The sequence below is a fragment of the Ahaetulla prasina genome, chromosome 4, assembly GCF_028640845.1.
Source record: "Ahaetulla prasina isolate Xishuangbanna chromosome 4, ASM2864084v1, whole genome shotgun sequence".
Taxonomy (NCBI): Eukaryota; Metazoa; Chordata; class Lepidosauria; order Squamata; family Colubridae; genus Ahaetulla; species Ahaetulla prasina.
Genome location: NC_080542.1, coordinates 136231847 through 136257492, shown reverse-complemented (window position 1 = coordinate 136257492; position 25646 = coordinate 136231847). Strand labels below are relative to the sequence as shown.

Genomic DNA, 25646 nt, shown 5'->3' with positions numbered 1-25646 from the left:
TGCGACTTCTAGTAACTAACAAAAAAAAATAATAAGAATGTCAGCAAAGAAGTGCAAGTGGTGCAAGAGAACGTGGTCCAAGTGAATTTGTACCCAGTCCAAAGAGGTGTGGCATTGTTCAAACAAATGCACGTACTCACACAGCGAAACCCATACCCGGTACTTACCATTCTGTAATGCTTTTGTGTGCTCTAATCACTGATGTCTCTATATCTATGGGATGATACCGCATTCCTCGCAGTTCCATGGCTTCATCTAATGCACCTACTACGTAAAGTGCATCGTGTCGTTCTAACACCATAAGGGAAAAAAAAAACCAGAAATAGTTCATTAGACAAAACCACCAGTTACAGTGATAATAGAATGATCTAACACTGAATTTACAGTTGTTTTCTTTAGGAAAAGCTTTTCCCAACCTGGCTTGGAATTCTGGGAACTATAGCCTCAACCTCTCTGGAGAATGTCTTTGTGTTATGAGTGGGGGAGGTTGGTTTCTGTTTCAATTTCTTATACTTGATTTCAGGATTACATAATAGAGGTGAAATATACAACTTTTTAAAAACAAGAGGAACTTGATTAAAAGAGAAAGAGCAATTAAAATGGCTTTGTATTTATTTCCTCCCCCAGTCCTTCTTCTTGACATCTTTTCTTAAAGCCGCTTGATATGGGCCATAGAACAGCTAAAAAAATAAAATAAATTTATAATAATCTCATATAACATTAGTTAATATTTAAGCAGGAAGTAAAGGAAAGGTGTCCCTGCGGATTTTACTCTGCTAATCATTACTTATTATATGGGGTGATACTCATCTCCATTTCAAAGCCATTGAGCCAGCACTGTCTAAAGCCATTTCTGCAATCACCTGGCCAGCATGATGCCACGGAGTGCTGTTACTTTCCTAGTGAAGTGGTACCCATTTATCTACTCTACTTTGCAAGCTTTCAAACTGCTAGGTGGACTTGAGCTACAGTGGGTGGGCTGAAGCTAGGCATAGCCAGCCACTGATCCCGTCGGGCATCACTCCGGTCTCCAACCCAAGCTATCACTGACAAGCCCAATGTCTTAACCACCGAGCCACCCTAACCAGGTTTAAGCAGGACCATCAATAATAAAATGAAATAAGAAATAATTACAGATAATAAAACTTTGAAGACTGATTTTGCCATAAAGATTAGTGGGTCACCTTAAATGTTTCTGATTTATGGGGTCATGAAACGATAGCCCCCTGTATTAACTTCTGCTCAATTACCAGTGTGTGATACATCAACACATGTACATGCACACACACTATAAGTTTAATTAGATGCTGCTTCCATTTTTAAATGATATTAATAATTAAATAATTAAAGAGAGATGCAAATACCCACGCTAACATCAGAATTACCAAAAAGTGTGATATTAATACCATGTTTCCACGGAAAAAAAAGACCTATCCTGAAAATAAGCCCTAAGCTGATTTTTTTACATTGTACCCAATATAAGCCCTACCCCCCAAAATAAGCCCTAGTTAAGACCCTGCCTATCCTGGGGTGAATGGGGTGGGGCAAGGCACACGGGAAAAAATAAGCTAGGGTGGGGGGGTGAAGCTGCCCTACTACTTACCTTTGGAAAGTTGCAGCCCATTTCTTCTGCAGCCAACAAGGCTAGCAAGGTTTTCCTGAAGGCCTCTACAGCTGAAAACAGAGCTCTGGATCGATCTGGAACTTTGTTATCAGCTGTAGAGGCCTTGTGGCTGCAGAAGAAATTCCTGAAGGCCTCTGACAGAGAAAAGGAAACCGGGGTGACATGCCCAAGTAGAAGACATCCCCCTGAAAATAAGACCTGGTGCCTTTTTTGATGCCCAATATATCTATCTATATCTATCTATATATCTATAAATCTATATCTATATATCTATATCTATATCTATACGCATATATATATGTCTTTGGTTATTCGGGTTTTCTCCCGCGTAAAATTGGAAGTGTCTTGGCGACGTTTCGACAAAGTCTCATTCATCATCTTCAGGCTTCAGCTTCGTGCTTCTGGGAGCAATGTGTGATTGCAGCTGTTTCTTCCTTTTTAACTGCTAGTGGGGGTTTGAACTGATTGGGTGGGAGCTTGGCTGTGCTCTGATTGGATGGGGTTTTTCTGTGCTCTGATTGGCTGGGGTGTGTCCTGTGTTGGTGGGGGCTTGGTTGTGCTCAGATTAGTCTGAGTTACGGGGGATTTGAGCTGGTGAGCTGCACTGCTGCTGTTTGGCTTCGTGGTCGTGCTACATCTTCATAGTGGGTGTCAGTCTGCTGCATATATGGATTGGAGGGGTTTGAAATGGCTAATGTTGCAGCTGCGGTCTGGCTTCTGGTCCTTGGTCGTGCTTCCTGATCAGTGTGGGTTTGGGTCTGCTTTCTGGGTGGATGTGTGGTGGTGACATCCTGTGTGGACCTCGTGAGTGTGGGTCTGGTGTCATTCCTCGTGTTAGGGACTCGTTTGTCAATAAGGCGGGTTTCCAAATGGCTGGTAGGCGGAGGTATCATCTCGTTTGTTCATGCTGTGTGGGCGTTTTCTATCTCAATGGCTTCTCTGATTATTCTGTTGTTAAAGTGTTCAGTTTTGGCGATAGTTCTGGTCTTTTAAAGTCAATATCATGTCCTGTGACTTTAAAGTGTTGGACCAGGGAAGAAGTTGGTTCCTCTTTTTGAATGAGTTCTTGTGTTCTTCAATCGTGCACTTATTCTTCTGTTGGTTTGTCTGATGTATGTGGTGGGGCAGGCGGTGCATGGGATTTCATATACTCCTTGATTTTCTAACTCAATTTTGTCTTTGGGGTTTCTTAGGATGGTGGATAATTTTTGGTTTGTGCAGAATGCTGTCTTGATGTTATGTTTGTGGAGGATCTTGCTGATTCTGTCTGTGGTGCCTTTTATATATGGGAGGAGGGCTGTGCCGTTTTCTTGTTCTCTGTCTTCGGGTTTAGTGGGGGTTCTTTTGGATTAGTTTGGTAATCTTATTTCTCTGGAATCCATTGGATGTTAGTACGTTTGTGAGAGTGTGTAGTTCGGTTTTTAGGTGTTGTTCGTCAGCTAAGCGTTTTGTTCTAGAGATGAGTGTCTTGGCTATGGAGTTGATCTGTGCTGGGTGGTGGTGTGAGAGTGTGTGCAGATAGCGGTTTGTGTGTGTTTTCTTCTGGTAGATGGTGTGTCCTAGGGAGCCATTGGGTTTCTTGTAGACTAAGACATCTAGGAAGGGAAGTTGGTTGTTAACTTCTGTTTCCATGGTGAACTGTATTTTGGGGTGTAGGCTATTGAGATGTGTGAGGAAGTTGTCAAGTTTTTCTTTCCCGTGTGGCCAGATTATGAAGGTGTCATCTACATATCTGAGCCAGAGTTTGGGTTTGTGATCAGATTTTTCTAATGCTTGGGTTTCAAAGTGTTCCATGTAGAGGTTGGCAATGACAGGTGTGATCCCATGGGTGCGCCTTCTATTTGTTTGTATTTTTGTCCGTTATAGATGAAGTATGTGTTGGATAGGCAGTGGTTGGTCAGATCTAGGATGTGCTTGGGGGGGTTATATTTGTTTTGGATAGCTGTCAAGGCTTCTTTGATTGGCACTTGGGTGAAGAGGGATATGACATCAAAGCTCATGAGTAGGTTGCTGGGCTGTAAGTTTTGTTTCTTTATGATATCTATGAACTGGAATGAGTTTTTTACGTGTGAGGCGATGGATTCTGCATAGGGCTGTAGTTGTTTGGCGAAAAATTTGGCTAGGTTTTGTAGAGGTGAGCCTATGGAGCTGACTATGGGTCTGAGTGGGGGTTCCTTCTTTGTGTATCTTGGGGAGGCCGTAGAGCTTAGGGCATCTGGATGATTTCTCTCTGGGAATGATTCTTTGTTGGATTTCTTCGCTGATGGGGGAGGCTTTTATTTTGGATCTAGTGTTTTTTTCTAGGTAGGTGGTGGGGTCTGTTTTTAGGGGCTTGTATGCAGGGTCTTGGAGTAGGTTGGTTAATTTGGTTTGGTAGTCAGATGTGTTCATAACCACCGTGGCGTTCCCCTTGTCTGCTGGTAGGATTATTATGCTGGTGTCTTTTTTCAGGTTAAGTAGTGCTGTCTGTTCCTCTTTGGGTAAGTTGCTTTTGGGTGGCTTGCTGCTGCAGAGGATGTTGGTGATTTCGAGTCTGATTTTGTTAGCGTCATCGGGGTTGATTTTGGTCAGGCTGGTTTCAACTCCGCATATAATGGTCTCAGTGGGGATGTATTTGGGAGTGACTGCAAAGTTGAATCCTTTGGAAAGGACATCGGTTTCAGCTTTGGTGAGGATCCTATCTGAGATGTTATGCACTGTTTGTTTCATGTGTGGCTGTGAGGGTGGAGGGGTTTGTTTCTGGCGTTCTTGTAGTCTTCGGAGTTTGTTGGTGTGTGTTTCTGTCTTGAGGGTGGTCTGTGTTTCGGCTCCAGACGGCAAGTTGTTTAGTTGTCCCAAAGTGCAGGGTGGATCTTGTTGCTGAGTTTGAGGTGAAGTGTGAGGAGATCTTTGTTGATTTGATCTAGGAGGAATCTTTTTGTGTGAAGTTCATTTCTGATTAGGGCCAATTCTGTTCTTTTTAGGATGCGTTTGGCGGCTGCAGAGTTGGAGTGGAATTTCAATTGGAAGCATGTGGGGATTAAATTTTGATCTCGGCAGTTTTGTAGGAATGCAAGGTCACATAAAATGGAAGCTCTTTGGACTTTTAGTTTTTCATAGGTCCTGGTCAGATGGTGGATTTCCTCGCCGTAGAGGTGCAATATTTGTTTTCTGAGGTTTTCTGGGAGCAATGTGTGATTGCAGCTGTTTCTTCCTTTTTAACTGCTAGTGGGGGTTTGAACTGATTGGGTGGGAGCTTGGCTGTGCTCTGATTGGATGGGTGTTTTTTTTTGTGTGCTCTGATTGGCTGGGGGTGTGTCCTGTTTGGGTGGGGGCTTCAGCTTTGTGCTTCTGGGAGCAATGTGTGATTGCAGCTGTTTGTGATTACACATTGCTCCCAGAAGCACGAAGCTGAAGCCTGAAGATGACGAATGAGACTTCGTCGAAATGTTGCCAAGACACTTCCAATTTTACGCGGGAGAAAACCCGAATAACCAAAGACCTACATACAAACACCCGCGAAAACCTTAGAATACAAATATATATATAGCAATGCAGCTCACCAGCTCAAATCCCCCTGCAACTCAGACTAATCTGAGCACAATCAAGCCCCCACCAACACAGGACACACCCCCATCCAATCAGAGCACAAAAAAAACCCATCCAATCAGAGCACAGCCAAGCTCCCACCCAATCAGTTCAAACCCCCACTAGCAGTTAAAAAGGAAGAAACAGTTGCAATCACACATTGCTCCCAGAAGCACGAAGCTGAAGCCTGAAGATGACGAATGAGATTTCGTCGAAACATTGCCAAGACACTTCCAATTTTACATGGGAGAAAACTCGAACAACCAAAGACCTACATACAAACACCCGTGAAAACCTATATATATATATATATATATATATATATATATATATATATATATATATATATATATATATATACACACACACACACACATACATACATACATACATATACATAAGACCAGGTTTAATTTTTGGGAAAATATGGTAGACAATTGTCCCATTCACTACAAAGAAAGTGCATTTGAGATAAATGGATCTCTGTTTATCCAATTTAGATGAAACAGACAAAACTTTTCCTCCAAAGATCTCCTCAAAATCACAAATTTCACACAATCCAAAGTAGTCCAACTCATTCATATCATCTAAGTCAAATGTAATGACATCATAACCTAAAGTAACAAAAATGCTGCAAATTATATCATTTATAGATAATTGGGATTCATGTATACACCTTCATCCTCAAATGAGATGTTAAACAGTTTTATTAAATACTATATGTAACTCATTTGGAATAGGCAACCGTTTGCTAGGTAGTGTCCACATTTAATTCCCTTTTAATGTGATGAAGATTTAGAAATGCTTCTGGAGTCTTTTTCTCAAAACTGCCGATCTTCTGGTGGAAATGGGATGTGGACGGAACTATGACACACATTTGGATGAGCCATGATTTCTTTCTTTTTTGGAAGGAGAGGGATTAACTGTGCTATGCCTGTTGTGCTTATTTTAGCCTTTACAGTGGATTGGCACTGGTCCATGGCATGGCAGAAATTGGTCTGCACAAACAAGCGAAGCCCCATTCATGGATATGGGCAGCATGTGAAACCACGCCCTCTCAGGCCCATGGAAAAACCTCCCTCCATAGAAGCGGTCCCTGGTGCCCAAAAGGTTGTGGGCCACTGTTTTACACTACAGAAGGCCAGTGTGATTTATGAGGCCCACACTGGGGAGTGGAACTCTGGATCAATGTAAATGTGGCCAGGAAACAACTAGACTTAATTTTCTTTGTTTTTACATTTAAAGATGACTTAGTATAGTTAATATTATTACTTTTGGGAGCAATTCTAGGAAGGCATGTAAAGTAACTGTCTTAAATAATATACCTTTGCACATCAGAGGGGGTGCTAGGGATGCAAAAGAGCAGGGGTGTCATACTCGATTTCATTGAGGGCCACATCAGGGTTGTGTTTGACCTTAGAGGGCCGGCTGGGTGCATGGCAGGGGGTGGCATGGCTGGGATGGGACTCATGACACAGGACTCATATGGTGGGGGGGAACCTGTGGCGGCTAAATGCTAAGGTAGGGCTTCCTTGAGATCTCCCTCACTCTCATTATACAGGTAATCCTTGAGGCCGTGTGCCCCCCCCCTCCATTTTTGCTAGCAGAAGTACTGTGAGCCAGTCCTTTGCTATTTCCAGGCCAGGTCCACAGGCCATATCTAAGCATCCCGCGAGCCAGATCCGGCCCGTGGGCCTTGAGTTTGACACCCCTGCAAAAGAGGGTCTGTGTAAAGTAAGCTCTTCTAGCCAAAGCATATCATCCTTCTTATCTTTTCTACAGCCCGGGCATGGTTGATGTAAACAACAGAACTGATGAAAAAATATTGCATAATGTACTGCAACTATGTACCACTCCCCAAAAGCTGCGCTGGGTACATCATTTTCAAAACTTAACCAAAGAGCCTACCTCCATTTGCATCTGTAAGTTCTGTTCTCCTCAAGAATCCCAGGTAGCCAGTTCGTGCCCAGATAGTTTGTGTGTCTCCAAAACTCAGTCTTGAGTTAAAATGATCTGATTGTAGGGATTCATCGCCATAGATTGTAAAATATCCACTGGCGTTGTGGGCACTGTGAACCCATATCTATGTGAAACAGGAACAAATATGTTTTAATTGCAGGAAAGCTTCTTTTGCTTCAAAAGCTTTTAAACCTTTGGTCTTTCCATGAGAGGCCTTCACTAAAAGGAACATCAATTTATTTTCAGATAAGTTAAGATTTGAGAATCACTAGTAGCCTCTAATGTGGATCCCAATGGTCATGGTTTCTCAAGATTAACACATCTTGCAAAATTTGGCATTCTACCCAACGTATCACATGAATTCAGGCAGAACGTTTTAAAAAAGCAGCAGTAAAAACAGCTAACCAACAACAACTGTTGCAGTGGGTGAGCACTGTCAAAAGTGTTCATCTGCAACTATGTGCTGCTTGTACAACAGGTATTTTCCTGGGGTAGCATCTGATTAAATATAGCCAGAAAGAAAGAGAAAGAAGAAGAATCTTAGAAAAAGAATTAATAGCTCTTAATAATGACAATGCAAAGTAGATATTGCCTATCATTAATTCTGCACACATTCATTAAGCTGTGTGATATATCACCTGTTAGATTAGGCTGCCCAAATAATGCTATGAGAAAAAGTAGTTGACCTGTAATCAACTTCTCTCATTTGGCCCTAACCTTGGCACAGTGTGGGACTTACCTCTCCAAGATGAGAGTCACCAAGGGGGCCCTTTGTTTCCGGATTAGCAATAATGATACGAACACCGGGGAGGATCTATTGAAAGACAAAATGAGTCATATTTGGTCAAGAGCCAGGTTGTGTCTATATTGTTTCACGCAACAACAAAACTTCCCCACCTCATTTCTGAAAATCTTTAAGAAACACAGCAGGCGTCCCAAAAGGAAAGAGGTAGGTGCAACTTCTCTGAAGAAAGTGACACCATACTCAAGCTTTGTAAATTCATTATTGTGAATTAGCTCTTCACGAAGGAGGATGACTCATCAGTCTTGGTGTTTTCACTTGTGCCCAAAATCATGACCACCAGCAGTGCTAATGATCTGGAAAGCATATGGTAAGCACGTATTCTGTATATATAAGGAACCAGATACAATTTCTTACAATATGTTCCCTCAGGAATTATTGCCAATTAGCATAGACCAGAGAGGAGTCTTATGGAGCTCAGATGCACATTCTTTCCAAAATGTGGGGCGATGGTGAGGAGAATCATGGAGATCAACTCCAAATCCCAAATTCTCTGTTAATTCCTAATCATCCAATCATTTTATTTTCCATATATTTTCTCTCTCTCACACACACATCCATTGCAATGTATCTATTGCCTCAGGAAGATAGAAGCTACACAGCATCTTTCTTTCTTCCACACTCTACATATCTGTTGATCTCCATTTTCACATTTCCCCCTACATCCTTTCATTCACATTTCCTCCCAATTGCAAAGTTTCCTTCCTCTCATTCATACATTTATTCACACAGTTTCATTCAGCTTTTCTACTATGGAGAGTTGAGAAAAATGGGTATTCTCTTTGTGGGATAATAGGAAAAGAAAAGCAGGATACATTAAACCTCTGAAGTTGCATGTGCCTTTCAGAGCACAGTTTGCCCACATGTGATACAGATAATATTGATACAAATGGATGAAAAGCTTTGGTATAAATAATTTTTCCAAGTTGAGGAAGTCCAGATGGTTTAGATTTAACCCTGGGAAGACCAAAGGTGTGCTTGAGACACCATCAAATAACTGGAAATATTTATCTTTAATAGAAAAAAACCATAATGAATGCACTCATTTCAGAATCCTAAGTTTCTAGAAGTTAATAATATGCATGACTCTGCAAGTTCTCAGTGTAAATAATCATATATCTGCATGCATATATCCACCTTAAAATATTTGTTTAATCACTCCGTTCAGATGGTTAAGAATTTTCATATTTTTACCTTTCCTGATTCCATGAGAGGCAAACTATGGGGAGACCCTCTTTCTACTAAACGCACTCTGAAAATAAAAAAATATATAGAATTATGAATGAACAAAAACTGCAACACCAGATGTGCATACACAGTTACACCTTTTAAGTACCTGAATTTCAGCCATTGTTAGTTTGCCCAATTGCTTTCTATTTGCTAAAGGGAAGATCCAGCTTTAAAAGAAAAACCTGCCGTCCCCTTCCTGCTTACTGGAAAGGGCTACTGGACACAACCTGAATTACTTTCAAGTCAGGATGCACTGACTGAAATCCCAACTTATGCATAGCTCAACAACCTTGCATTGTGATAGGGGATGTTATTTAAATTTAAAGCAGGTCAATTTAACTAGCAGGAAACAGAATTGGTAGAACCATTGTGCCCAGAGACAGCTTCCCATGGTGTGTGTTTGTGTGTCTGCATATGTGTGCACTCGAGTTCTTTCCTCCTTTTGTTCAGAGGCAATCTGTGTTCAGTCTCTGGCACTTCTGGGTTGGCATAGTTCATTGCCTTTACTTCTTTCTAAGTAGGTCTCCTAGAAAACATCAGGTTACATTCAGACCCTCAGAAGTCCTACTTTGCACCTCTCATTTATCAGTTAAGAAAACAGATCTTTGTCAGATCCCACACAGGCAGTTAACAAAAGTGAGAAAATGGTTGCCTATGATGTCTATGGGTGCAAAAAGTCAACATGGAATGCACAACCACACAATTTAAAGCATGTCCTCTTTTTATGTGCATGCAATGCACCTGCTAAAAAAATCCTCAACCTTAACAAGCCAAGAAAAATTGCTTTCTTTTCAATTTCTTGAGAAATTGTCATGAATGGCTAACTCAAATATTTCTCAACTTTGGCGACTTTTAAGACCTGTCAACTTCAGTCCCCAGGATGATCAACAGATCTTTAAGTTAAGATAGGAAAACACTGGGCTAGGTGGATTCCTCTGACTGAGGTGCTCAAGATAGTTAAAATATTGCACTACATTGTTATTCCTAAAGGGAGAAGAGGGCATTGTTAAATACACTGGTACGAATATTAACAGCATTACGTTAAAACTTGTTTAATACATTTAACTGAAATACAGTTTCAACCTTGTCCTTGTTTCCTGCTCTTCCTTGGTTCTGCCTAATTATGGGAAGCCAATGACCACTCTTAGCTTGAAAAAGCTGAAATCAGCTTCTACAGGTAAGACTTTGCAGGGAGAAGACAAAGCAGGTCAAGGAAGGGTAGACCTAAAAGAACAGAACACTTGGCAAAAGGACAGTTGTTGCTGCTGGTATTTTTTCACTGTACCTCAGCTGCATCTAGAGCTGCTCAATTCTTTTCCTAGGATAGACTATTAATCTATGTGAAATTGCTTCCTGACCTTGTAGAATATGTAGCTTTTGTACATCGGAGCCAGAAAAAGAGGAATAAAAAGAGTAATTTATATTTATATACTCCTTCAAAGCAGCAATTTCTCAAACAAGTCAATCTGAACATTGGCTTTTCTTTGTCAACCCTGCTATCCTTTTGAAAAATGAAAGATTGGTTTTAATAACTACTCATTAAATAATTATTATTTATGGAACATAGCACGCTTCCCCTACAAAGCGAAAGATTGTATGTAGAAGGTTACAAACAGCAACTAGGCTGAAGAGATCGTGCTCTTCACGTTCAACTCCCTAAGCTTTGTGTTTCAACTGGGACTGAATTCAGTGCTCATTTCATTGCACCACCTGGGATTGCGTTCGACACTGGCCTGAGAGATTTGCAGAACAGAGGCTAGGAAGAGACGAACCCACATTTTTGAAAACAATCAAGAAATATACTAACATAGATTTGTATATAAATGGAAAAAACAAATAAAGAACCATTGTGTAGTGTTTTGGATTCAAGTGCTTTTGGGAGCAAACAAATGACAGGTAGCATCCCTCATTAACCAGGAATAGCTATTTTTCTCCTATATTTTGAAGCCCCTTTTCCCTTTTGAGTCCCCATTCTAAGCCTTTCTTTCAACCGTATCCACTTGGCTTCAAACCAGTGCTAATTTTCCAATGAGAACAGAGCAAACAGCTAAACCCTCCAATTAGTTCTGTACAGAAAAGCAAGAGACCATCAAAAGTTGTTTTGTTTTTTTAATAAGGTCTCTCCAACAACTCCTATTTAGATTCTACAGACAAACATAATCACATGGAAGACTGCATTTTTTGTTTTTAAAAGTATATTCATCTACAAAAGGTTTATTCATCCAAGTTCCAAATCTCTCCTCTTACATCACCACATATTGGTCAGAGGTGCCCATGAAAACCAAAGCTACAATTTCAACAGCTTTCACTGCACCTGTTGCTGCAAATGTCATTCCAATGGTAGAATTTGCATTTGCTAGGACTTATAAAAGAGGCCAAGAAGCAGCTGTAAGGGGCATCGGCCATACTATGGGATGCTCATAGATATAGGAAAAAAGAAGATAGGAATATGTGTTTATTTATTTATTGGATTTATGTGCTCCACATTTAGCTGGAGACATCTCTGACTTACAAACATTAAAACCAAAAACATTAGAAAGATAAAACAGTGATAACAATAATCATAGTTATATTAAAAATGATCTTTAAGAGATTAAAAGGGGAAGAGAAAGTAGCAGGAATACCACATGGAGAAGTAGAATCTTCTCTTAGTCTACTAACTACTCCCATGAGTGATACCCTCCCCCCCCGAATATGGACAGTTACTTATGAATTATGCAAAATGACTACGATGAACCAATGTTCTTTTAATTTAATAAAGTAGAAATGCCATCTGAAAATTCAGTTCTTTCAAGTAACTGCATTCCTTTCTTTTGCTATATTTTAAAAAATATATGCCTTTTACACTTATGTGAATAATGCATACCGTGTTTCTCCAAAAAGACGACCCACCTTGAAAAGAAGCCCTATCACGTTTTTGAGCGCATGCGATCAAATTAAGCCCCACACACAAAATTAGCCCTAATTAAGACCCAGGGTACAGGGGGTGGGGCGAGGCACACAGGTAAAAAATAAGCTAGGGTGGGGATTGGGGTGGTGGAGCTGCCCTACTTACCAGGCCTCGCAAACCCCGACACCTGCCTCGCCTTCTTCTGCAGCCGCTTTTTCTGCAGCCGCTTGCTGCTACTTGCACGCATCACCCTGGCCTCTGTTTTGCCTTCAGATGTCTTCAGCATCTGAAGGTGAAATGAAGGCCGGGGCGATGTGTGCAAGTGGCAGCAGAAGTGGGCCAGCAGCAGGCTCCTGCTAAGAAAATTAAGCAACAGTAGTGGCTGTTGGTGCCACTACTGCGAGGTGAATCAATAATCAGAACCCTCCAAAAAGAAAGCCTCGCTATTTTTTCGGGGGGTCAAAAGAAAATAAGGCCCAGACTTCTTTTTGACGAAACATGGTAGTAACGTTTCTCACCTTCTGGTATGAATTTTGCAAAATTAAAATAAAACTTATACCTGTCATGTCTGAGAGCCCTCATGTCAACATACACAGTGGTTGGGTCTGGCCCAGATGTTCCCTGTAAAAAAAAAACTTTCAGTTAGCTTCTGGAATACTAGGTTGTTTTTGTTTCTACGTTTTAATTATTGTAACAATTTTAAAACAGCAAATCTGTTATACTGTCATGGTAAAAAAAAACAAGGAACATATTAGTAGGCTACGTATGTGTACGTAAGTGGAGTTCTAATAATCTTTTCTTTGGCGTCTTCATTGCAAACATAATTTCTAGTTGCTCACCTTCCTGAAAATGAGCCTCAATGGAAAAATAAAGAATTTTCCAGGTTTGGCAAATTCTAAAGAAACAGAATTGGCTGAAGACAACACAGCCTCAAAGGTTCAAGATTAAATTTCCTGAGAAACAGATGCAAGAGCGTTATGTAAAGTTGAAAATGTTCTAAAGCAAGATATTGGATACCAACATATAGAAAATGAGGAAGCATAATAGCTATTCTGCTATTCAAAACATATTATATTTTTAAAAACAGTGCACTAATTTGTTCGTGGCCATTTCACCCAGCTACAGTAATTATTTCTATGAACATATGTGTATGGTCTTTACCGAAGACTTCTTTCTATGCAGAGACTGGGTTCACACGCTACATTGAACCATAGTTTGTTGCCTGGGATCACACAAGCCAAAAACATGGTTTACAAATTACACAGACTGAATTTACACTGAGTGATAAATAGCAATAGTACTTAGCAATAGCACTTAGACTTATATACCGCTTTACAATGCTTTACAGCCCTCTCTAAGAGGTTTAAAGAGTCAACATATTCCCCCCAACTATTTGGCCCTCATTTTACCCACCTCAGAAGGATGGAAGGCTGAGTCAACCTTGAACCTGGTGGGATTTGAACTGCCAAATTGCAGGCAGCTGGCAGGCAGCAGAAATAGCCTGCAGTATTGCATTCTAATCACTATGCCATCATGGCAAATGAACAAACTGGCTTAGTATATTGTGTGAAGTAGCGCAAGAAGGACTTGCACCTCAGTGCAATTAAAAAGAAAAACTAAAGCATGGTGATTTAAGCTAAGTACTATATAATGCAACCCAGAACAGATTATTTGGATTAGAAAGCAGATGCGTTAAATCACATTGCTTTCTAACTGCCTTCAGGTTCTATTGCAACACTGGCACTGCAAAGCCACTTCATATGCTTGGAGATGCTTTAAGATTTAAAGTGCCCAACCTGCCCTGTGCAACTGGCTAAAAATGTGCATTTAAAGAAAGGCACATTCTTATTGGTTCGTTTTACAGCATATATTCTGTTCATAACGTAAAGGTAAAGGTTCCCCTCGCACATACGTGCTAGTCGTTCCCGATTCTAGGGGGCGGTGCTCATCTTCGTTTCAAAGCCGAAGAGCCAGCACTGTCCGTGGTCATGTGGCTGGGATGACTCAATGCCAAAGGCACACGGAATGCTGTTACCTTCCCACCAAAGGTGGTCTCTATTTTTCTACTTGCATTTTTTACGTGCTTTCGAACTGCTAGCTTGGCAGAAGCTGGGACAAGTAACGAGAGCTCACCCCATTACGCGGTACTAGGGATTCAAAATGATGAACTGCCGACCTTTCGATTGACAAGGTCAGCATCTTACCCATTAAGCCACCGCATCCCCCTATATTCTGTTTATAGGAACTTCTAAAACTGGATATGTCTAAAAAGAAGACAGCTATTATAATGAGAACTGGTTTGATGTTCCAGCTTCAGGTTTGCTGTCAGCCACAGATGCTCACAGCATGACTTCAGGTTAGTCACTCTTTCTCAGCTCAATTGTTATGGTGGGGAAAAAATAGGAGAAAATATTATATGTACTGCCTTGAGCTCCTGAAGAAAAGTTGGACAATAAAGAAATGATGAACTATCAACAAATGTTTTGTAGACATCTACGGGACATCTATAAAAATAAAGCAGGCCGGCACAATTTTGAAGAAGAATGGATATTAGACTTGGATTCTTGAGTGTCGAGGCTGTTTTTTTGGCAGTTTATCCCTTGGCACTCCTTTAAAAAAAAATCAGGTTCTATGCTAAGGAAAGCAGGAGGCATCTAAAAAAATGTACTAAATGTTGACCAGCATCCCATCACCAAGAAAGGGGCAAGGAGGGCAAGAGAAAATTATAGGAGGGCATCACTAGGCAACTTGGCATAATGTCAACACATTATATTGTGTTGGCATCCAGGGGTTCAGCACAGGTCTCAATGTACTAATATACTAATGTACCAACGTACTAATGTCAGTTGCAGACTAACAGACTAGTGCTCAGAGTGGAAAAGCCCATTACCATTATTAAAAAAAAGGAAGAGTGGGAGAGAAGCACTCTATAAATACAGGTAGTCCTCAATTTACGACCACAACTGAACCCAAACTTTCTGTTGTTAAATGAGACACTTAAGTGAGTTTTGTCTCATTTTACAACGTTTCTTGCCATGGTTGTTAAGTGAATCACTGCAGTTGATAAGTTAGCAACCCAGTTGACCCATGACCCTGGGACACAGCAATGGTCATAAATACAAACCAGTTGCCAAGCATCTGAATTTTGATCACAAGATCATGGAGATGCTTCAAAAGTCGTCACTGTGAAAAACAGCGATAAGTCACATTTTTCAGTGCCCTTGTAATGTTGAATCATCACTAAATGAACTGCTGTAAGTCAAAGACTACCTGTATTACATTAGGAACTGTTTTCATGATTGACCAGAAGTAGTTTATAAAGTTCAAATGCGACCATTTGTACATGAACGGTCATCATACCTGGGTGTTGTTTTTTAGAACATTCTCAAGGATGTTACGAAGTGTTGATTGACTTTGGATGAAGACTATATCTGGATAACAGCTATTAATTATTTCATTTCTTTGCACAAAATTTTATTTCCTTGACATTTTCTGGCCAATTCTGGCTACTGCACTGAATTATACTGCACTGAATCACGTGTACACATCGAATCATGTGTACATCCCCACTCAAAAGGCCTCCGGATTCCATCTAGTCTGTCTATTGCCAGGAGGTTATTTTAAGGAACAGGTAAATTCCCTACCTGCTCGCCCAGTTTTCCCAGCCCGTGTGGCTACAGCGGCAGGAATAGGGGGAGATGGGGAGAAGGAGAGACAGTAACATATGAAAAAAAAACCAATTATGAAGATAATAATAATTGAAAAAGAAATGGAAGTTGAGAGAAAAATAAAGAGAATTATGCACAATGAGTGTAATAAAATAAAAGGAAAAAATAACCCACGTCCAGTATAAGGATTTTATAAACCATACATTTTATTATTTAAAGATCTAGAAATGAAAATAAGATGGAAGTACCATTTTAATAGAGGAGAGGCAGACGTATATAGACTTTTCAATTTTTAACAAACAAAAGTTCAGCAATTTAAGAGACATTATAGATACTATTGTTCAAGGGCATTGTGTGGAACTTTACTCTTCAGATGAAACGGTGCCATACTATACCTTCACATTTCGATAATTGCCATACCTTTTTCAAAAGATTAAAATGAAATGGAACACTCCTTTGTTAAGCCTGAAAAACACATCTGTGTGTACAGGAAGGAACAAGTCATCCATCTTGAGAGGAATGTTCAGCTCTTACTTTTCAATGGATAATTCTATCATGACCACCTGCCTTCCGTCACACGCAAGCTTGCCTCTATGAATGAAATGGAACCAGGAAGTTCTCTATTCCCCCGAACTGAAGTATAAATTTGCTAAGAAATTTCAGTTATAAGGATGGAGCTTCCTAAGGGCAAAAATGGTACACCCATATCCTTTGCTTCATTGTAATGGAAGGTAGACTACTAGAGTATAAAATCAGCTTCATGGTGAGTCTGAGACTACTTTTGTTGTAACAAAATCTTGCAAGTCTCATTGCACTGTGTCTCCTCTTCAGGGGTGAAATCTACTTACCTTCCCTACTGGTTCAGAAGTGCGCACTCTGTGCGCATCACATGCGCACTTGGACCCTCAGTGCATGCACAAATCCTTCTGCACATGGGCAGAGGTCAAAAAAAGGTCACTTCCTAGTTAAAACCAGGAAGTAATGACGTCTGGGTAGGTGGGCAGAGCCTTGCGCTGAAACCACTATTGGTTCTCTGAATTACGCGCCGCTGTCGCTACCAGTTCAGCTGAACCGGTCCAAACTAGTAGCATTTCACCCCTGCTCCTTCTCCCTCTTTATATGTCAGCAAATTAGAGAGGCATCTACCTGAGCCACTTCTAAATATTATCTTGTTTTGGGGGGCCATAGAGCCACTCTGGCAAGATCATCTCTCCACAATAAATTAGCCATTTCTGCCTGTTGCAGTTCTACTATTGAAATCAATATTGATAACATAGTGTAAGCCGCCCTGAGTCTTCGGAGAAGGGCGGGATATAAATGCAAATTAAAAAAAAATATGGACAGCACAATCCTACAATATTTATTCAAGAATGGACTATATTCATTTAGTGACCATTCAAAATTACAATGGACTGAAAAATGTGACTTATGACCGTTTTTCACATGACTGTTGCATCATTCCCAATCAACGTAATCTAGGGCATTGTTCACAACCAAGGTTTATGATTTCTTCAGCAATTTAGGCCATGATTAATATTCCTCAAAGAGACCAGTGGTTGCAAAGTTTCAGTTGATAGCTTTAGTAAGTTATTAATTACAGTTTGGGCACATTACCACAGAGTAATAGAATTATTCAGTTGTATATCATCTCTACAGAAAATGTATACACTTTGCAATATTAATATTTCTGATGGAAAATGAATAGTACGTCATTTCCATACCTTAAACTCCTAAGCTTTAAGATGTACAGGCCACTAACCAGCTAATAAGGCCAATTCATTTTGGCTTTCACTGATTTTCATAGAAAGAAATTATTCTAACAATGACACTAAAATAAATACCTAAACAAATACCAAGATACGGCGGGAAACATCAAATTTGGCAGGTTTATAATTGACAAGCACCATAGCACAATCTCCTTTCTCACTAATAAATGAAAAGTTTCGCATAATGTATCCGCATTGTAAACGCTTCTTTAGAAAGATGAATTAGCATAATATCTGCATGCATGCATTGATACATGTTGCTGATCTTGAATATTCTTTATTTTATTTTATAACCTGCCCAAGTTGAAGCCCTCTGCTAGTATACCAGAAGTTATCAAGAAATTTGGAACGAGAAAAAACTGTATGATTTAAGTAAGTCAAGCAGTGTTTGAATTCTTGATTGACTTTGCAATGCTTTTGATATTTTTCTGGGGCCAGCAGGCTACACTTCCATTTAGTATGTTGTCTCAGCAAAACCGTGTTCTGGCAAGAAGGTACTGTGTGATCAAAATGGTGGCCTCCCTAGGAGATTTTATTACTGTTCCCTTTTATGTCCTGGGATCGGGGCACTAAGTTTTAGAACTAAATGCAATGCCATCTACCTTTATAGAGGAAAAGAAGTAGGGAAAAGAAAATCTGATTATGCAAGTCAGAGGATTATAAAATCTTAGAATGCATTCAGGGAACTAGTGTAAAATCTGGCCGATGGTGCATTTAAATGTGTGCCCACTTTGCAATCCCCTCACCCTTCACTGAATAAATATTTAGGGAATTGTTGCCCAATGGTGCGCATATATATTTTCTGAAATAGTACTGTGTGGAGAAGGATCACAAACCATGTGATATCTCCAAGTGATGTGACTGTTGAAAATTGGAAACTAAAGTTACAAAGAAAAGAACTCCAACAGGTAACCAAAAACTAATAATCGCTAGTTATATTCATAAATACTAAGGAATTACTATTTAAAATATCCAACTCATTCTTAATATGTGGAAATAAAATGAAGTAGAAAAATGGAAACCATCAGAAAACAAAATTGGAACAGAAATCAGGAAATTTTCCCACCCAAATAAATTTTTATTTGAAATGGATGAGGTCCATCTACAGTTTGGCATAGTGTAAAAAATAATACAAGCTTATCTTATAAGACTGTAATAATAAAATGCTTATAAGGTTTACCACAGTACTGTGATTGCAAATAGCTTTTTACCTTCTACAGGGAATCCTCAACTTATAATCATTCATTTAACAACAGTTTGAAGTAATGACAGGCTTGGAAAGGTTGTTTTACTGTTTTACTTCTGTCGCAAACTGTGCCCCCCTCTCGCCCCACAGTCACATGACTGTGATTTGGGTGCTTGGCAACCCTTTTGCACTAACCACCAGGAACCTCATTATCATGTGATTACCATTTACAATCTTCTGCAATCTACCAGCTCCCCCAGAAAGTCAATTGATAGCTGGCAGGGCAGGTTGCAAGCTGTTGCTGCCTGCCAACAAGACTCCATGTTATTTCAGGGAGGAGGGGGGCACTCGGGAGGGTGGTACTTAACTGAAAGAGCTCCCTACCAAAATCCAAGCAGACAAAGAACTGAAATCCTTTGGCAGAGAGCTCTTTCAGCCAGCCCCTCAAAATGAGAGGGGGCTAAAATACAAGCAGGATTTTCAGCTCCCAGAGTGAAAAGGCAGCATTGTAAGATAAGGGGTACTAAGTGCCTCGGGGTTGGGGGAGAGCCTGGAGCAGGCAATGACAAGCGTCTCTCCATTCAGAAGCTGAAAATCCTCCCTCAAAATTCAGGGCAGGCTGTCTGTGACTACCTTTCCAGTCAGCTGCTTGGATTTCACAAGTGGAATTGCTAGCTCCTTAATGGAGAGACACTCAGGAATGGCCTGCCCAGGGGCTCTAGGATTCCCCCCACCCCGAGCCATCCTGCACTACCTGGAACTCTGTCCAGTTAGTGAAGCAATCATGTAAAACTACTTTGCATAATGACCAAGATTAGATCCCAGCTGTGGTTATAAGGAAAGGAGTTATGATATTAATACTAAATTCTGTTAATTTTTTCCCTTTCTGGGCAATATAAACTTCTAGTAGGGTTGGACTTCAAAAACCATAATGGCTAGGGAACTCTGGGAGTTTTAAGATATCAGGCAAATATCAGATTGGGACAAGTACTTTAGATATGGAAATTTAATCCATTTCTAACACTAGCCACAATAACTGAGTAACACTAGAGTGATTTTAAGGCACTACATATATTCAAGTCCTTATTCTACTGATAAGATAAAAAAAAAATATGTCGAGCATAAAGATTTGGGCTGAGTTTTACAACTTACAAATTAAGGAAATTTCATACAGGTATTTACTGTGTGGCTTTCATCCTGAGGACAGAATAAATGTTATAAATGTAACATAAAAAGAATTATGGAAAAACGAATTAACAAAATCCGAAAAGGTGTATGCTTGCAGTATGAAAAAGGAACATCTTTTTATACTTGCAATGATTAAGAAAGTAACTAACCATCTTAAGTGAAACCTGATTGTTTTCCCTTAAGCAAGGACTGCTTTTACAATCTTTGCCAACAGGAGAGAGAGAGAGAGAGAGAGAGAGAGAGGAAGGGAGAGAGAGAGAAAGAGCGCCTTACCTGCAAACATATAGCCAAGTTAACTCTGCAGCCAAAGGATGTGCTGACAGCCCTGGGATGGAGGCCCAGATCTTTAAAAAGCTTTGAAAAAGATTGTGTCAGAGCTATTCGGGGTCGTTCTTCTGCCACAACCACACATGTCCGCACCCTTGACAGGTCCAGCCCTCTTGCCTGGAAACAAAGGACAAACTCAGGTCATCCCAAGGGTAGTGTTGACATTTGGACAGATGAAATAGCCAAGACATCAGAAGCAGAAATGAACTTTGGGTTATAAAAATAACTGTATTTTGGAATAAGTGGGGACATCATCAGAGCAAACATCATAGATGTTTTTGCCAATGTTTCCAGGTTTCCCAACCTTTTAAAATACGTGGACTTCAGCTCCCAGAATTCCCCAGGCAACACGCTGGCTACAGAATTCCGAATATTGAAATTGACACGGTAGAGCATGTTGCTAGGGAATTCTGGGAGTTGTATTATTTCATATATCTTAAAGTTGTTATGGTCTCACCTACCTATAATTCTGCATTATGGAGAATAGAAGTGATTATTGTTTTTAGTTTACCCCTTCTACAAGCCACACAAATTCAATTCTTAAACTGCGAGCCTGTTTTGAACGGATATAGGATGTGACCTGTTGGCCATTTTGAATCCCATTTGTTAGGAAAATGGGAAGAAAGGCACAGATTGGCTTAAAAAGCTTATATGCAACAAAATCTAAAGAGAGTCTTCAGTGAAAAATTGAAAGTGTGTGAGCTCACATACCAAGCTATGATTTGACTTTGACTAAATTCACACGAAGTGGAAGGTAATATTCCACTTGCCCAGCTGAAGGTGTACTTCGGTCCTTGTTTCATAAAGATAATTGTTTATCAACAATATATACAGTGATATCAAATTGGGAGAAGAAGCTCAGGGAACATAGGATATAGGGAAGTGAAAAAGGATTCCTCACCTTCAAAGATTCTGTTTGTGAACCAAGGCCCTTGGTGCAAAGCTCCATAACCGAGTAGGAACAAAAGGTATCTCTTACTTTGTACTGGCTCACAGCCAGAAGCCATAGAGCAGGTGTTGTTTCCAATTCTGAGGGAGGAATTAAAATAGACTGGTGTCCTGAATAAACGCTGTAAAGATACAAGATTGGTTAATGCCATGACGAGAAATCTGTCTTGAGACCAGAAGATGTCAAATTGAAAAGGAAATTATTTTTCAAAATTCTGGAAGGAGACAGCTCTCCCTGAGAGCTTTTAGCTCAGGGTTGGACAATCTGAAGCCCTCTGGATTGCAGTTGGTTTCCAATTAATCGTTATCCGGTTCCTGCTCCATCTGTCCTCTTACCAACTGGACACCCGCTGGAAGATTCACCATTTTTATTACTCTGGGATTTTACCATCTTAGCATCCCTCGCCAATTCGCACTTTTCTATGCGCTACACTGTACATGAACTCTTGCGCCTGCGAGGTGCCCCCGCCTCGCAGGAATGGCCCACATCGCTACCAAGGGCCGGCCTCAATGACGGGTCTTGGAACCCACAGAGGTGGCATGCGAGAAGAAAGAGCCTTTGGGGTTTTTTAGACAGGGTATTTTTAAGGGGTGGGAGGGTTAGAGCGGGTGATGGGGGTAGCCCGTCGGGAGGGAAACCAGTTCCAGCGCATGCTCGTGGCGACTATCAAATGGGTTCGGAGGTTATGGGGGGGGAGTGTGTTCCTTTGTGTGAGGGTGAGTCTATTTGCACGGTAAGTGGGAGGGGCAGATATGGCGGAAGGGGGGGATCGTATCGACATAGGGGGTCACGCGTTCGATGTATGCAGGCGATCGCGTGCCCCGATCCCCCTGACTTTTCCCGTTCCCCGGATGGTCAAGACCCTCAGAGCCTGGGCCTTCATCTGATGTTATGCAACGCACGGTCTGTGGCCAATAAGGCCCCCCTAATACATGATCTGATTCAGGGGGGTGCCGCGGATATTATAGGCGTTACGGAGACCTGGTTGGGCACTGAAGGGGGTGTGCCCCTGGTCGAGATGTGCCCACCGGGTTTCCGTGCATTCCATCAGCCGAGGACCCAGGGTAGGGGTGGAGGGGTGGCGGTTGCTATTAAAGAGAGTCTAGAGCCGAGGGAGACCACTGTACCTCAGATTGCCGGGTGTGAATCCCTCTTTGTGAGGTGGGGTCATAGATGTCAGATGGGCTTGCTGGTCGCGTACCTGGCTCCTTGCTGCGTGACAGCTGCCCTGCCCGAGCTCCTGGAGGTGCTTGCCGGGGTGGCAGTGGAGACCCCCAGACTTTTAGTCATGGGGGACCTTACCTAGCCATCTGCCGGCTCGTCATCGACGGTAGCTCGGGAGTTCTTGGCCTCCATGACGGCCTTGGACCTGACTCAAGTAGTGGATGGCCCCACTCACATCGGGGGAGGCACACTGGACCTGATTTTTGTCTCTGGTCAGTGGTTGAGAGATCTGGACTTAAAGGAAATAGTCATTGAACCTTTGTCATGGTCAGATCACTCTCTCCTTCGCCTGGACTTTCTGACCGCTACCCAACACCGCAGGGAGACGGAACCATTACGTTGGTACCGTCCCAGGCGCCTGATGGACCCAGAGAGGTTTTGGACGGAGCTTGGGCCACTTCCTGAGGTCTGGCTCACGGCACGGCAGAGGAACTAGCTGCAGCCTGGGAACGGGCTGCGGCTGGGGCTTTAGACCGTGTCGTGCCTTTGCGACCTCTGACCGGCGCAGATCCCAACCGGCTCCTTGGTTCTCCGAGGAGCTGAGGGGATGAAACGCGGAGAAGGCGCCTAGAGAGTTCCTGGAGGTCCAGCCGTTCAGAGGCTGATCGGACACTAGTTAGATCCTATACTAGGACCTACCTAGTGGCACTGAGGAAGCGGCGTTGCTCGCCTCCTCCCTCATTGCGTCGGCAGATAACCGCCCAGCTGCCCTGTTTGGGTGACCGCTCCTCCTTCACCAGGGGAGGCGGGATGACCCGATGCAGGGGCGTGCTGAGAGTTTAACAGTTATCTATACGATAAAATCGTTCAGCTTAGGGACGGTCTGGACCAAAATTGTGGTGATTCGGACGGGGCATCTGAGGCGGTCTTGGTGATGTTGTTTGGGATGAGTTTGACCCTGTGACTCCGAGGACATGGACAGGTTGCTGGGTAGATTGAATGCCACCACGTGTTTACTGGACCCGTGCCCTCCTGGCTGGTGCTGGCCACTCAGGAGGTGACACGAGGCTGGCTCAGGGGATTCTGAGTGCTTCCTTGTTGGAGGAGTCTTTCCGGCCGCCTTGAAAGAGGCGGTGGTGAACCCCTCCTCAAGAAGCCTTCCTGGACCCGGCTGTTTTAGGTAATTATCGTCCGGTCTCCAACCTTCGCGGCGAAGGTTGTAGAAATATGGTGGCATATCAGTTTCCCCTGCACCTGGAGGAAACTGTCTATCTGGACCCGTTCAGTCCGGCTTCCGGCCGGTTACAGCACTGAGGCGGCTTTGGTCGCGTTGGTGGATGATCTCTGGAGGGCCAGGGATAGGGGTTGTTCCTCTGCCCTGGTCCTATTAGACCTCTCAGCGGCTTTCGATACCATCGACCATGGTATCCTGCTGCGCCGGTTGGAGGGATTGGGAGTGGGAGGCACCGTTTATCGGTGGTTCTCCTCCTATCTCTCCGACCGGTCGCAGACGGTGTTGACGGGGGGGCAGAGGTGGGCCCCGCGGCGCCTCACCTGTGGGGGGCCGCAGGGGTCGATTCTCTCGCCCCTTCTGTTCAACATCTATATGAAACCGCTGGGTGAGATCATCAGTGGCTTCGGTGTGAGGTACCAGCTGTACGCTGATGACACCCAGCTGTACTTTTCCACACCGGGCCACCCCAATGAAGCTATCGAAGTGCTGTCCCGGTGTTTGGAAGCCGTACGGGTCTGGATGGGGAGAAACAGGCTCAAGCTCAATCCCTCCAAGACGGAGTGGCTGTGGATGCCGGCATCCCGGTACAGTCAGCTGAGTCCACGGCTGACTGTCGGGAGCGAGTCATTGGCCCCGATGGAGAGGGTGCGCAATTTGGGCATTCTCCTGGATGAACGGCTGTCTTTTGAAGACCACTTGACGGCCGTCTCCAGGAGAGCTTTCCACCAGGTTCGCCTGGTGCGCCAGTTGCGCCCCTTTCTAGACCGGGATGCCTTGTGCACAGTCACTCACGCCCTTGTGACGTCTCGTCTGGACTACTGCAATGCTCTCTACATGGGGCTCCCCTTGAGGGGCATCCGGAGGCTACAGTTAGTCCAGAATGCGGCTGCGCGGGTGATAGAGGGAGCCCCTCGTGGCTCCCGAGTGACACCTATCCTGCGCAGGCTGCACTGGCTACCTGTGGCCTCCCGGGTGCGCTTCAAGGTGTTGGTGAACGTCTTTAAAGCGCTCCATGGCATAGGGCCGGGTTATCTATGGGACCGCCTGCTGCTACCGAATGCCTCTCACCGACCCGTGCGCTCTCACAGAGAGGGACTCCTCAGGGTGCCGTCGGCGCGACAGTGTCATCTGGCGACACCCAGGGGAAGGGCCTTCTCTGTGGGGGCTCCCGCCCTCTGGAGCGAACTCCCCAGGACTTCGTCAACTTCCGGACCTCCGAACCTTTAGCATGAGCTTAAAACTCACTTATTCATCTGCGCTGGACTGGGTTAGTTTTTTAAGTTTATGGGTTTTTAATGGGTTTTTATTTTTAAATTTTAATTGTGGCCAATTTAATAAGTTTTTTAATTGTATTTTAATATTTATAGTGTATTGTGTATTTTTTTACTTGGCTGTGAACCGCCCTGAGTCCTTCGGGAGAAGGGCGGTATACAAATTTAAATAATAAATAATAAATAAATAATTGCTCCATCAAGAATAGCCAATGGTCAGAGATCTTGCCTACTAAAGAAGTGCAGCAACTACCAGAGGGCTACAGTTTCTCCATAGCTTGTAAATCTTAGAAATCAAAATACTGGCAACAAATATATATTCCAGAGGAAAAAGTCAAACATAATGAGCTAGTTTTAAATCAGTTTATGTGAAGAAAGACCCAATGGTCGGAACTTTATTTTGCTTACGCTATATAGTTTTTCAATAGTAGCATGAAGATGGCAAGTTCCCTGTGATGAATTACTGCTGCTGTCAAGAGTACTCCCTTGAGGAAATAGTCTTTAGCAAGCTACAAGACTCTTCTTCTCTGTCCCTCTGGGATTTGGAACAAAACATGGATTGACTGAGCAAGTGGTTCCATCGACCATATTGCTCACCTTGTGAAACGATTAACAGATAATGTTATAGGAATATAGGGATGCTAAGGATGGTAAGGAAAGTCCTTTGCATACAAAAGATCCCATCTTTGATAGCTGAGAAATGGCTAGGAAATCTCTCGTCACTTCCTTTTTCTGGAATGTCATCATATGTGCAATTCTGAGATTTCTAGATAGTTTGTAATTTAATTATTAACTACATCTGATTCCGGTTGGCTTTTTAA

The 25646-nt window shown here is 42.4% G+C and overlaps 1 protein-coding gene across 5 annotated transcripts in view; it reads right to left on the bottom strand.

Annotated features, from left to right (window-relative positions):
• The window catches only part of DIP2C (disco interacting protein 2 homolog C), a 420860-nt gene that overhangs the window by 5785 nt on the left and 389429 nt on the right, over nt 1-25646 (bottom strand). For 4 of the 5 annotated variants that reach the window (XM_058183966.1, XM_058183967.1, XM_058183969.1 and 1 more), the window contains 7 exons: nt 21109-21277; nt 20154-20324; nt 12632-12693; nt 9147-9204; nt 7890-7964; nt 7100-7274; nt 168-291 (listed from right to left, as the gene is read on the bottom strand). In XM_058183966.1, coding sequence (XP_058039949.1) covers nt 168-291; nt 7100-7274; nt 7890-7964; nt 9147-9204; nt 12632-12693; nt 20154-20324; nt 21109-21277 — 834 coding nt within the window. Of the gene's footprint in view, nt 1-167; nt 292-7099; nt 7275-7889; nt 7965-9146; nt 9205-12631; nt 12694-20153; nt 20325-21108; nt 21278-25646 lie in introns of those variants that run through there. The other variant, XM_058183971.1, reaches the window with a different exon arrangement.